At 45.1% G+C, this 14,950-nt stretch overlaps 1 protein-coding gene across 8 annotated transcripts in view; it reads right to left on the reverse strand.

The window, feature by feature from the left end:
* The window catches only part of LOC137412563 (uncharacterized), an 82,028-nt gene that overhangs the window by 53,944 nt on the left and 13,134 nt on the right, over nucleotides 1-14,950 (reverse strand). For all 8 annotated transcript variants that reach the window (XR_013621579.1, XR_013621576.1, XR_013621580.1 and 5 more), the window contains exon 4: nucleotides 7,579-7,757. Coding sequence is in view for 3 of the 8 variants with exons in the window: in XM_078768909.1 (XP_078625035.1) it covers nucleotides 7,579-7,757 (179 nt within the window). In the remaining 5 variants the exon portion in view is untranslated. The remainder of the gene's footprint in view (nucleotides 1-7,578; nucleotides 7,758-14,950) is intronic.

The raw sequence follows: 14,950 nt of genomic DNA on the forward strand, positions 1-14,950 counted from the left end.
TGCTTGTACATGGACTAACTAGGTTACACTTATTTCAATTAACAGCCAATTAAGGGGAAATGTACACAGGGATTATTTATAAGGGAATTTAATTCTAAATTTACATGTGAAGGTTCTAAAAACCGCAACAATATGTTTACACTTTCCCCTGCAGTGTTTTATTACAACATGCTGTTTTTCTTCCTATTTAAAAGGCTTTTTCAATTTCCTCATCAAATCATTCCATTTCAAAAAAAATTAAATCTCTTACAGTCCTTCCTTTCTACATGCTCTAAACTCACCGTCACTCCACCCCTGCTCTATCATTTTCAAATGGATCTCTAACTTGAAAATCACAATAAACCCAGTTTGTAATAAATGTTCGTTTTTCATTAATCATCCACTTTCGAAACTCCCCCCTCACCTCTCCCTTTCAATTCTCCCACCTTACCCCTCCCCTCCGAAACTCCCCCCTTGCCCCTCCCCTCCTAAACACCCCCCTTGCTCCTCCCCTCCTAAACTCCCCCCTTGCTCCTCCCCTCCTAAACTCCCCCCTCACCCCTCCCCTTCAAAACTCCCACCTCACCCCTCCCCTTCAAAATGCCCCCCCCCCACCCCACCCTCCCCTTCCAATCTCCACCCATACTATCTTTCTCGAATTCCTCCCCTTCCCCATCCTCCTGAAAGCTGCCTCCTCCCCACTTCCTCTCCCTTCATTCACATACCTCCACCTCCTCCAACCTTCGACTTCACTCTGCCACCCCTAAAACAACACCTTGCTGTGCCTCATCCCATCACCATAAAACCTTTTGTCCTCCTCATCCTTCCCCTTCTCCTCGCTCTCCTGCAATCTCCGACACAGTGTCGACAAGCTCTCCCTTCCTCCCCCTCTCCTCCCTCATCTTTCCATACCCATCGCCTCCCTTGTCCTGTACCCGATGCTCCCCCTCCCTCTTCCTTAATGGTATGGACCTCAAACATCCGGGGCCTTTGCTCAAACCTGATTGATCTCTCCATACAGGTTGCTTCTGACAATCCAGACTTGATCTGCTAAACAGAAACTTTCCTCCTTCAAGATGTTTCTGATTCCTTAATATCTCTTCCTGGTTACTCCATCCTCCGATATGATATACCCGAGCCTCGTCCTGGTGGTGGGGTTGCTATCTTTATCAAAAACTCTGTTCCTCACTCTTTTTGCACTGCCCTCTCTCCACCCCACCCCCAGGAGTACCTCTGGCTACAGCTTCCTCTCCGCTCCCACCTTTTGTTCATAGGTGTTCTGTTCCGTCCTCCAAACAGTGATGACTCCATTTACATCTCCCTGTCTGACAACATGGACCAACTTCTATCGACTCATCCCAACTCTCTCTTCCTCATATGTGGTGACTTTAGCTGTCATCGTGCCAGCTGGCTGGGTGTGGGTTCCTCTCACACCAGCCATGGCACCTCAGCAAAGGACTTCTGCGACTCGCTGGGACTGACACAATCTGTCATTTTCCCGAACCGGATCTCAGTCAATGGAATATCTTCTCTTCTAGACTTGGTTATGACTAACTTCCCTGCAAATGTCTGCTGCTCTTCTTCGGCTCCAATTGGTTCTTCTGATCATTTGTTTGTTAAAGTGGACATCTCTCTGGCCATTCTCAGAGAGCCTCCTCAGTGCCGACGAGTCTGGCACTTCACTCAGGCTGACTGGCACGGTCTTCAAGCAGCCATCAATCATCTGGACTGGTCTCCCATCTCGACTGCCTCTGACATCAACTCTTCCTGGGAATTATTCGAAAGTAAACTGCTCTGTCTCTCGCATGCACAGATTTATCCCATCTCATCTTCAGTTGTCATATTCTTCCTCCCATCCATGGAACACTGAAGCTTATGGTGAGGCAGTTGCCATGAAGCAACTTGCCTTCACCTCATGGAAGGCTAATCCAACTGAAGGTAATCTCAGTTCCTTTCACAAAGCTTGGAACAAGTGTGTGTCTACCCTCAGGATAGCCAGGAAACAAGACCTCTCTACTCTCAAGACTGAACACTCAAACCTGTCTCCTCCTCCAAATCCTGGTTGTGTCTGGCCAAATCTGTTTCTGGGTTTTGTTCCCCTCCTTACCTCAAATGGCTACACAGCTGACACCACACGTGAAAAAGCCGAATGCCTCAACTCTGTGTTTGCCTCAAAATCTTGTGTTCAAAACCCATCTCTCTCTCTGTTCCCACCTTACCCAGTCGAACCCAACTGCTCCTGGACTCTGTGTCCTTCTCTCCTGACAAGGTGGAGAAGTTTTTGAGAAATCTCTACTCTGATTCTGCAACTGGACCAGACGGCATCAGCCCACAGGTCTGAAAATCCCGCTCTGCCGCTCTATCTCATCCTCTCTCTGTTCTCTTCATCCTCTCTTTTGCTCAAGGTCATCTGCCATCTGCTTGGAAATCAGCCAACATTACCGCTTTACACAAAAAATGTGCAAAAACAGATCCTTGCAACTACAGACCAATCGGCCTGCTCCAAATAATCAGCAAGGTCATGGAATCAATCATCGCTTCTGACATCAAATCCTTCCTCTTCTCCAATGGCTGGATCTCGGATCATCAATTTGGATTCAGACCAGGTCATTCTACTCTGGACATGCTGCTTCTGCTGTCTCAACAATGGATGGAGGTCCTTAATGCCAAACAGGAAATCACAGATGTCTCCCTTGACATATCACATGCCTTCGATACGGTCTGGCACCCAGCTCTGCTCACCAAACTCTCCTCCTATGGTATCCATGGAAATCTCCACGCATGGCTTGCGGACTTCCTCGCTGGTCGTAGTCAACGTGTGGCCTTAAAATGGATTTCTTTCATCTCCCCTTCCTGTTCAGGCTGGAGTTCCGCAAGGCAGTGTTCTGGGCCCTGTGCTTTTTCTGGTCTTCATCAATGATCTCTCCAACTCTCTGGAAAATACTCTCTATCTCTCTGCTGATGACTCCACTCTCTGCTGCTCCATTCCTCATCCCTCAGATCGGCAGTCTGCAGCCTCTTCATTCTCTGCAGACCTGGATAAAATCACAAACTGTTCAAACAAGTGGAACATGTCTTTCAATCCTGACAAATCTCACACTCTTACTCTGTCTCTCCGAAAAGACCGACTGGACAACCCTCCCATCTATTTTCTGAACAATCCTCTCCAAGAAGTTCTGTCACTCAATCATTTGGGTCTCACTTTCTGCTATGATCTTTCCTGTGAAAAACACGTTTCCAAGGTGGCCTCCAAAGCCAGTCACCGACTGGGCATCCTCCATCGTGCGAAATCCTTCCTTGGCACACCTGAGCTTCTCACCACATACAAGGCTTTCATCTGCAGCTCAATGGAATACTGTTCTCCCCGATGGGCTGGTGCTCCTGCCTCACACTTAGCACGTCTTTACGCTTTTGAAACCAAAGCTTTCAGAATCATTGGAATCTCCCGTGATGAATGTATCTCTGAGGGCCTTGCATTCACTCACCGCAGGCAGGTTGGTGGTCTTTCTATCTTCTACCAACTCCTCTCCGGCCAAGCTCCCCCAGCTCTGTCTGTGCTCTGTCCCCCAAATATTTGTACAGGTCGCACAAGATCTGTCAGCAACCCTCTTATAGTTAAACTGCCAAAATCAAGACCCTCTAATTCACCTTCAGTCTTTCATTCCTATTTTCTCCCGACTCTGAAACAAACTCCCTCACTCTCTTCAATCTCATTGCTCCCTCCAGGTCTTTAAAACAGCTGTTCACCACCATCTCTTATCTACCCCCATCCAAAATCTTGATCTTTTCTACACCCGTTAATTCACACCAGATGCACATTTTTGAAATACCGACTTCTCTCCTGGAAGTCCTAGCAGTGTCCATGTGTTTTATACCTCTCCCACCCCCCGCCCCCCCCTCCCATGCCTCCACCCCCCCCCCAAGCCCTCTCCCTCCCACAGATCTCCCGATGTCCCTGTTCTCTCTTGTTGTGCTTGTATGCTTACCTCTCTCTCCCCATCTTGTCTCCCGCTCCCTATATCATATGTTTTATGTCAGTTTTTTTTTGGTTATTAATGTTAGCTCTTGCTTTAATCCCTGGTGTTGGGCTAGCGGCTAGGGTGCCGGCTTAGGATCCTAGGATCCTGGGTTCGAATCCCGGTTGATCGCTGAATTAACGCCAGGGAGGTTGACTCAGCCTGTCATCCTTCCGAGGTCGGCTAATTGAGTACCAGTTCACTGGTAATTCCCTGTTTGTCGTTAAAGGCGGCAAAAAGGGTTGGCGTCAGGAAGGGCATCCGGCCGTAAAACATTGCTTCAAAAAGGGGACCAAAAAAACAACAACCACGGTTCCCGAAAAAGGCCAACCCCCACTTTGCGGGGAAAATGGCCTCTAAAGGTGGTCATTTTTTGTTTGTTTAATGTTAGCTCTTGCATGAGCCTCGATCTTGTATACAAAAAAAACCAAAAAAAAACCAGCAAAACAACTTCCCTTGTTGTGATGTGATTGTTGAAGGGTTCAGCCGGTGGCATGTGGCGGTTTGTAGATGGTGTCACCTGGGTCATTTTTTGTACAAACAATTTTTTCACCTTTGAGAGTTATGTTGTTCGACGAGCAGTAAAAGTCCCTTTAAATATTTGTATAGGTTGTCCTTGTACTATTTTTGGTTTTTGATTAATTCGTGAATTTCAGAGGTCATGTGACTCCTTCTTTGCTGAACTTACCAATCATGGTAACCCCTTAATTTAGAGTTGTTTTTCACATCTGATAACATATTTGACGCTTGGAGGTCACAATCTCACTAATTATATCGGTATCCATGTTGAAATCCGATAAAAATTGGGCTTTCTATGAAGCTTTGTATTTGTGGATCAACCCTTGGAGATCATGGAGGCAGGTGGTGGCTCAGATGGTTTTAAGTTATGAATTGTGAGAAAATAACTGTTTTAAAACCCCTATTTAGGTGCAGAGTCGTAAAATATGTCATCCTATAAAGTCTTGTGGCAATTAACTTTGGGAGCTCAGAGGAGTAGGTTCACAAACAAACAAACAAACAATAAGACGTCATGCAGAGCATGATACTTTCAAAATCCACCCGCTCTCCCCCCCCCCCCCCCCCAAAAAGAATGCCAATGATCCATCAAATTGACCATTTCATCCAGATTAAAATTGACGATCTCGATCAAAGCTCAGGTTAATCGGATGAAAATTGACGATGTTTCAAATGAAAATTGATGATTTTAGAAGTTTCACCTCGAGTTGACCTTTGATCTTTGATCAAAGATTATCTTCTTTGTGATTTGCATATAAACATCATTAAAAGTAAATAATGACCTCTGCCAAACTCCAAACAACGTGGGTTTAATCTCCACATGAGAGAATTCCACATAGCTATTTGGGCGGTGTATGAGCTAGCAGATCATTGTCTCCATCGATATTGCCAAGGCCGTAACACCTATCGGCTCAAAATCCTTTTATAACTGTTGACTTGGTAGTTTTTACAATGAAGGAAACACGTATCGGGAGTACATACGACACTGCGATTGTGAATGTGACAGCTCTGAAGCGTCTTTCGCTTCGCATCGCAGTGACGGCGAGCACCAACATGGTGGCTGTAAGATTAAAATCTGGCTTCAAGCCCCCTCACCACCCAAAATCTATTTCGGCAAATCTATTCCGGCAAGTAACAAACGGACAAACAGACAGGGGTGAAAACATAATCTCCATCCACCTTTGGTGGCGGAGGTAATGAAATCAGGATGAAGGTCCCAATGAAAATCCGCCTCATCGCGGCTTCATTTAAACCATCAAATCCTTCCGCTGTATCACTCCGCTGCGCCCCGGCTTTACGCTGCGGTCACGATTTTCACGTTTTGGGTGACCTTGAGCTTGACCTTGGGCCTAGAGAGTTAAAAATTGGGCACAGTCTATTCCAGGGTAAAGCAAATATGTGTGCAAAGTATGGCGATGCTATGTGCAACGATGCAGACGTAGTACTGCGCACAAACAGAGAGGCAGACAAACCAACCAACCAACATACTTGCCGGAATCTATTCCGGCAAGTCATAACAAACGCAAACGACCAATATACTTGAAAAATCTTCAAATTGGCAATTAACAAGAAAGATGTCATGCATAGCACGATACTTGCGAAATCCAAATAAACAATAGTTGCCATGGAAACAGCAATTTGGTAATTTGGAAAAGTTTGACAAATCTAAACCTTTACATAATGAAATGTTGTGCATAACAAATTTGGTTGATATATTTTTTGTTTACCGCCTAATAGATGTTTTACAGGTTTTGGATGGCATTAACCTTGACCTTTGACTAATTTGGAACAGGTTTTATACACATATACTACACAATAGGCTTCTCATTTGGGGCGACTTCGACAGCTTAGTGAAGTTTCGTGACGATCGGTTTAGAATTGTGACCTGTCGGCCGTGAAAAACAAACAAACAAACAGAGAAACAAACAAACAAACAAGAAGACGTCATGCAGAGCACGATACTTGCAAAATCCGCAAATTGTCTTTTTCATCAAGATTAAAACTGACAATCTTGATCAAAGCTCACGTCAACAGGATGAAAAGTGATGATTTTTCAGATGAAAAATGATTTCAGAAGTTTGACCATGAGTTGACCTTTGACCTTTTGACCTCAAATATAGTTTGTTTCCCAATTCAGTGAGGCACTATACAAATGCTGTTCAATTTTTAAGTCGATCAGATTTAAAATGGCGATTTTTAAAATTTGACCTCCAGATGACCTTTCACCTCAAAATCAATAGGCTTCTCAATTGGGACGACCTATACAACTTCGTGAAGTTTTGTGACAATCAGTTTAGAATCGTGACCTGCAGGCCGGTGACAAAAACAGACAAACAGACAGAACCATAAACGCAACCGACCAATATACTTGGAAAAATCTTCGATTTTGCAAGTAACAAACAAACAGACATTTCACTTTTATATATATATATATCGAAATGTACGTATATACATGCCAACATGCAGATTATGCCAACATGGGCCCACGAGTGTGCGACACACCATCAATCCTTCGGCCTCCTGTGAGGACCACGGCTCAACTAGCTCAAGCAGGCCAATGTGGTGAGCACCTGCTGCCATCTCAGCCATCACCACGGCCTCGGATCTGGGAGGCACAGTCACAGTGCATGGCACCTCCAGCCACGTCCCCTGTGCCTCCTCGACATCCCCCCAGTCCGACCAACTGCAGCCTCTCAGTACCCAACCACATGTGACCTCACCCATGGTCTAGTTGACAGTCGTGTTCCATCAGGAAGCACAATCCCAGAAGATACTGGTCGCACACCTCTGCCACCTATACCACCACATTTACCTCCAGACTGCCCAACTCTATCCCCACAACCCCGCAACCCAATATCGGAGCAGCCGCCCCCTTAGCCAGTTGAAGGCTGTGTCCTGTTCAAAAATAGTCAAGAAAACAAATACATTAGCAGTCACTATCCACTTACAGTAAAAATGCCTCATTTGGCTTATAAATATAAACCGAAGAGCACCTCCCTCTTTCCCATGTTCAATGGGTTCATTCAGAAAACCATTCAATCAAAGCATAAAAAAGTAGAGTACGCACCCAGGGTTCCGGTGAAGATTGCCAAAAAGACAAAGCCGGCCGAAATGATCCATGCAAAGATGAAGATGACGGGAATTGTCTTACTCATGTTTCTTGAATTCCAAATATTTTCAAGCAAGTCATGCCAATGGTCGAAAGTTAGCAACTGGAACAGATTCATGAACGAGTGAAACATGTTCCTGTGGGAAATACAAAAATGCAAACACATCTACTGAGTATCGAACCAACACATCTACCAAGTACCAAACAAACACTTCTTCCAAGTATCCAACCAACACCTCCACCGAGTGGCGAACAAACACATCTACTGAGTATAGAACCAACACAGCTACCGAGTATCGAAAAAACACTTGTACTGTTGGCTTTGTCGGGTTTACAAGAGTAATGGTGTTCAGCGTACATTTCACAAGAAACCTCGGTTTTCCATTTGTAGAACCTTTCATATATATATATATATGTATATATATATAGAGAGAGAGAGAGAGAGAGAGAGAGAGAGAGAGGGGGAGATAGAGAGAGAGAGAGAGAGAGAGAGAGAGAGAGAGAGAGACAGAGAGAGAGAGAGAAAGAGAGACAGAGAGAGAGAGAGACAGAGAGAGAGAGAGACAGAGAGAGAGAGAGAGAGAGAGAGAGAGAGAGAGACAGAGAGAGAGAGAGAAAGAGAGACAGAGAGAGAGAGAGACAGAGAGAGAGAGAGACAGAGAGAGACAGAGAGAGAGAGAGAGACAGAGAGAGAGAGGGAGAGAGAGAGAGAGAGAGAGACAGAGAGACAGAGAGAGAGACAGAGAGACAGACGCAGAGAGAGAGAGAGACAGAGGGAGAGAGAGAGAGAGAGAGAGAGAGAGAGAGAGACAGAGAGAGAGAGAGAAAGAGAGACAGAGAGAGAGAGAGACAGAGAGAGAGAGAGACAGAGAGAGAGAGAGACAGAGAGAGAGAGAGACAGAGAGAGACAGAGAGAGAGAGAGAGACAGAGAGAGAGAGGGAGAGAGAGAGAGAGAGAGAGACAGAGAGACAGAGAGAGAGACAGAGAGACTTTTGTATACCTTTATTTAAGCAAGGATAGAAAACAACAGCTAGACTTTGCCAACAAACAGCAATCATAAAAGGAAGTTAAAATAATAAAGCATGAAATAATACAAGTGCACATTTAAAAAGAAAAGGTGAGATCATTGTTGACTACTTTACACAGTGCGTTCTTGGAACACCATTTTTGCTTAAAAATATCTAAATTATTTATGTTTTGGTGAAAATAAAACTCTGCACGTAGCCTGGCCACGGTAAGGGCCTTAAAAACTGTTAAAACATTGTAGCCAGCATCAGGGTTGGCAAGAAGTTTAGCTTTCCTTGTTTTATAAATTGCTAGCTTCCCTTCAGCTATTAAAAAATTGGTGAGCACAGATACGGCAGCATTCTTAGGATTCAATGGCAAACCAAAAATAAACATACGTAAAGAAAAATAAACATTCATATGGCAGCACAATTGTGACAACAAAATAAAAAGTGGGGTCAGCCTTGCACAGTCAACATAGGCATGATGTAAATCTTGAGGCCGTACAAAAGGGGCATGAAACAGAATTTAAAACACTAAAACGGTGTAATAAAACATTGGTCGGTAAAATCATATGTACAATTCTCCAAGAGATATCATCAGTCCGTTTTACAATTGGTGGAGCATACATGGTGGCCCATTGTGGGCAAAGGGGGGGGGGGGGGGGGCGGCGGTAACATCCCTGTCCATCGGGATCCAAACCTATCCTTGCATACGTAAGGATGCCGAATGGCAACACAGAGGTGGTACAGGCATTTTTTTCAGCGCTAGTAAGTGGAGAGGAAGACAGGCACACAGATTCTGTTAATGCAGCCGATGATATTTGCACCTGATGAAGGGAGAGAACATGCATTGCAGGGTCATTGTTGTTGGCATCAAAATGAAGACCTAGTCCTCTGAAGGTATGCAACACTTCTTGAATGAGCTGGGAGACAGCTCTCACAGAGCGCATTCCAACAGCGGTTGCAATATGTCCTGCTGAGTGCCAAGTTTCATTCCGGTTATCCTGCAGGTCTCGTATGACATGCACACCAGAACTTGTGAAACATTGCACAAAGGCACGTGATCGAAGTATGTTGGGAAAGAGTGCATTGTAAAAGATAGGCTCGTCAAGGAAGTTGGTGGTGTTGTAATGAGCCATATCTCGGTGCACCACGAGAGGCTGCCAGGCTTGCAGCAGGTCTTGGTAGAAAGGAGGCAATGGGGAGATGTCAACATGTTGCAGGTCCATGAGAAAAAGTTCCTTGTTGAAATCAAGCATGCCAGCCATTTTCAACAGGGAGTTGGCAGTGAGCCGCCACGGCAGCGAAGTGAAAAAAAGAAAACGGTGAACAGTGGTGACTCGAAAAGCCATTAGTCGGCTGACAATGTCAATGAGGCCATGGCCACCTTCTGCCAATGGAAGGTAAAGGACTTCAGGCTTGACCAAATGCGTGCCGCCCCAGAAGAAATCCAGTAGGTGTTTCTGGAGTGTCAGCAGCAGTGCTTCAGGAGGGTGCAAAGCAATCATCTTATGCCACAAGGAAGCCACTACATTGTTAATCACTCGGGCACGTCCTCTGTATGACAATGTAGATAATATTCCTCTCCACTTCTCTAGCCTATTATCAATTTTATTAACTGTGTTAACCCAGTTCTTTGCCATGAACGCTGGAGTGCCAATGTACACACCCAGATAAAGGATGCCTTCCTTCTCCCACTGCAGGCCTCTGGGAAGACAAGGCAAACCAACAGCGGGGGGATGGCCAATCCATAAAGCTTTGCATTTGTTCCAATTGATTGCAGTTGTACATGCCGAGGAAAATTTTTCCAGATTATTTAGTAGCATGGTGACATCATCACTGCTACGCACCACAACACACACATCATCAGCATATGCTGAGGTGACAATTGGCCTTTCAGTTGGCAACACAGGAAAACCTGGTAAACTAGCACGAAGGCGGATTAGTAGAGGTTCAATGCAGAGGGAGTAGAGAATGCCCGATAAAGGACACCCTTGGCGGACTCCTCTTTCAACCGTTAGTGGTGCACATAAACTGTTGTTGACTTTAATGATGCTAAAAACATGATTGTACAGCAATGAAACGTGAGAAATAAAGGCTGCCGCAAAACCAAACTGTTTTAGGGTATGAAAAACATATTCATGGCTAATAGTGTCAAATGTTCTCCTGGTCAAGTAAAACTAGGCCAGCATTCTGTTTTTGTGCAGCACAGACATCCCACAAGTCCCGAATTAAAAAAATATTGTCATGAATCGACCGATTTAAAATACAAAAGGATTGATCAAAATATATTAAAAACCGAAGAAGGGGCTTTATGCGGTTTACAAGGACTTTGGAAAGAATTTTGTAATCCACACAAAGCAGAGAGATAGGCCGCCAATTTTGTAAAGACTGTAAGTCTCCTTTCTTTGGGATAAGGCACACAATTGCACGGCGACAACCTAGAGGTAACACACCCTCTTGTGAACTATACTTAAAAACATCTAAAAGTGTCGGGCCGAGCAAGTCCCAGAATGCTTTGTAAAATTCCATGGGTAAGCCATCAAAGCCAGGCGCTTTATTATCATTAAGGCTATAACGAGCTGTTAAAAGTTCACCCACTGTAAAATCTTGTTCTAGAGAGCGCTGCTGTGATTCTTGTAATCGTGGTAGATTTTGGGTAAAATCAAACATTTCTTGATCATTACTTTCCTTTGCAGTAAAGACGTTCTTAAAGAAGTCTCTGATAAGACACTTCAACTGAGCATTCTCCTCAATAATTTGTCCGTCACTTGAACGTAAGCTTAGCAACAATCTATTAGATTTTGCGGCTTTTTCAAAGCTAAAGAAATCTTTACAACACGTTTCTGAGGTAGATAAACCTTTTACTCGAAGTCGTGTTAGCGCCCCAAGAGCATCATCTTTAGTTAAAACATTCAGTAGGGCTTGTTTCTCATGAAGCCGATGGCATCGTACCTCCTCGTCAATGTTAGTCGCGTTTTCCTGCAGGTCAAGAATTTCCTTCTTTAAAATGCATATCCTGGCTTGCTTTGCATTAGTAAAATTATTACTGTATTGCTGGCAGAAGACTTGGATTTGTGCCTTTACATAATCCCACCATAGGCAAAGATTGGTGAAATCATTCCGCGATTCTAGAATCCAAAGCCAGAAATTTTTAAAGGATAATTAAAAAAAGGGGTCATTTAAAAGAGAAATATTAAAAGACCAATGAGAAGTATGCCTCTGAGGGCGATGGAAAGAGTGACGCATTTTAATTAAAAAATGGTCAGAAAACCCGGAAGGAGTAATGTGTAAAAGTGGCTAACTTTTAGAAAGTAAACTAACAAGGTTTAAAAAGGAGAGGCTGATAAAAATGTATCAAGCCTTGCAAGCAACAAGTTGTTTAGCAGGCAACGACACCAAGTAAATTGTTGAGTGTTCCCGTGCTGCAGTCGCCAAACATCACCAAGGTCGTTCCGAGACAGAAGCGTGGACAGAGGCCTAGCACTAGCTGGATGGGGTTCAGGGCTGTTCCGATCTTTGGCTGGGTCTAATGTGCAATTAAAATCACCAACTAAGCACAGAAGGGTATCAGGGGCAAGATGATTAAGGAAGGTAAAGATTCGGTGAAGAAAGCCGTCCTGCCTGTGCTGTCACTTGGGGCATAAACATTGACAATTACCATCTGCTGGTGGTGATATAAAAATTCAATGGAAGCTAGATATCCCGGTACAATTTCTTTAAAAACAAGAGAGGAGACGGGAAGATGTGCAGATATATAGAAAGCAACACCAGCACTAACCGAAGACGTGTTACTAAAAAACCAGGTGCCTTTCAGCTTCAGCCTCCAATCTGCCATGCAACTCGCAGTCGAGCGAGTTTCTTGTAAGAGAAGAATGTCTACCTTCTCATTCTCTATCAGCTGCATCGTTTGAACTTTGCGCAGGGGATTACGCCCACCGTTTATGTTCAAACTTGCGATTATCATGATGAGAAGAGTGGCCCACAAAGGATGATTATTCATTCAAAAGTTTCCTTGCTTTAACGATGTGTCTTTTCAGTTGTTTACAAGAAGCGCTGGAAATGGCAACAGTTTCTGGATTCTTAATAATGATTTGCGCTTTTTGAACAAAAGCGCGCACATTGGGGAAAAAATCATTCAGGTTTACTCGTTTCTTACGAGTGGTTTTTTTCAAGAAATCTAAAATATCAGAGGTTGAAATTGTACCGTCGAGACTACTGTCTGGGTGGAGCTCCTCACCAAATGCACTTGATGCCAGGGATGAGCAACCATCTGAATCATAGCCCTCATTATCCTCAGGGCCTTCACCCATTTGCTCGATGTCCATGGTTGTTTCAGAGGGGGAAACCGAGGGTGCAGTAGGGGCAACAAACTCGGCGGTTACATGTTTGGGTGGGTCAATAGTTGTAACAATGGCGATGTTATCTTTAGCAGAGGTACTGCAAGGTTGAAGTAACTCAGAGAGTGTAGGGGTGGTACACTCAGAAAGGGGCACACTGGTAGTGGTAGTTAGAGGTTGCAGGGCAAGGAGGGGAGGGTGAAGTGGAGGAGGTGGTGCGGGAGGAGAAGAAGAAGAAGCAGAGGGAAAGGGGAGGAGGAGGGGGGGGGCAGAGCAAGGAGACGAGGGTAAGGGATGTCGGGAATAGGAGGAGGAGCAAGAGGGGGGGCAAGAGAAGGGGTAGGAGGAGGCAAGGAGGGGGGATGGGGGGGAGGAGGGGGGACAGAAGGAGGGGAAAGAGAAGGTGCAACATCAGCGTCACTGCATGATACTTTTGAGGTGACACATGATTCAGAGGGGGGACAGTCTGACGACACAGAAGTACATGGGACCTTTGTTGTGGGGCGAGCACCTGTGACCACCTGAGCAAAGGAACAAAGGGCGGCTGAAGCAGCCAGAATTTTCGATCCAGGTTCAGCGGTGCTTTGAGAGGGTGAAAGGGGTCTTTTGGTACTTTTGGTTGTAGGAGCAGGTGCTTCATTTGAAGCTGCTGGCTCCACGTTGGTCGTTGGTAGTGTTACCTGAAGGAGTTGGGAGTTGTTGGGTTGCGGGACCTTTGTTGGCAGCTTGATTCGGCATGTCTCTGGGGCATGATCTTTTTACATGGCCGAATTCACCACAACCAAAACACACCAGGGTTTCCGTATTAGCATACCCCATGTAAGTATGCCCGTCGATTTTGAAGGGAAGTATCGCCTGGAACGCCGAAACACCCGCAGGGAGAATCATGTAGAGAATTCGGCGAAACGACATAATGTGCTTCAGTTTGTCGTTTTGACTTCGAAACGGAATCATCGTTATCGGAGACACAACTGTTCCGTATTTTTTAAATTGGGATGTGATTTGTTCACCTTTAACAAAGGGGGGTAAATCCGAAATTACAACTTTTTTTTGCAGGAGTATCCAGGGGGGAAAAGGGGACGTAAATATCGGGGTCGAAAAAAACCCCGCGCTCCACGACTTGCGCGACCCTCCGAACTTCGGAGACGAAAAAAAACAAGACGTTTGTTCATGCGCGAAACCGCTTCAACATTCTCGATGCCGACGATCTCGCCGACAGCAAATATTAACTTCTCCATGTCGATCTCCGATGGAGGAACACACACAATCCCGTGCTTTCGGGTTAGTGCTTCAAAGGAAGCGTAACGTGAACTTTGACCGCCATGGTTATTCAATGGCCGGATATATGAAAATAAAGCAGCTACCACCGTTCAAACCTCGACAGGTAGCGAGAAAATGAAAGCGATATAAACGAAAGGAAAAGGTATGAGTAAAAAGAAATAAAAATAAGAGATAAACGCGATAAACTAATTATACACAACGGTAGATCGATCGATAGAAGGCGCCGCCCAGAACAGAAAACAACAACGTACCGAGAAACCGTCGAATGCTCTTCTCTCTCTCTCTCTCAAAAGATCAGACAAGGTGATAGAAAGGAGGACACCATAACTTAGCCGATATGGAGAGAGAAAGAACGGGAAGAAAAGTGGAGGACAGCACACACAACGCGAACCGACAGAGACCATGAGCACTGGGAAACTGTGATTACGCGCGTGCGGGCAACAGCTGTGGAAAGTGGGAGAGAGGAGAGAGAGGAGAGAGGAGAGAGGAGAGAGGAGAGAGGAGAGAGAGGAGAGAGGAGAGAAGAGAGAGGAGAGAGAGAGATAGAGAGACAGGGAGAGAGAGACGGAGAGAGAGAGAGACGGAGAGAGAGAGACGGAGAGAGAGAGAGACGGAGAGAGAGAGACGGAGAGAGAGAGAGGGGGAGAGAGAGAGACGGAGAGAGGGAGAGAGAGAGAGAGAGAGAGAGACGGAGAGAGAGG

The sequence above is a fragment of the Myxine glutinosa genome, unplaced genomic scaffold, assembly GCF_964187855.1.
Source record: "Myxine glutinosa unplaced genomic scaffold, kmMyxGlut1.1 SCAFFOLD_695, whole genome shotgun sequence".
NCBI classification, from domain to species: domain Eukaryota; kingdom Metazoa; phylum Chordata; class Myxini; order Myxiniformes; family Myxinidae; genus Myxine; species Myxine glutinosa.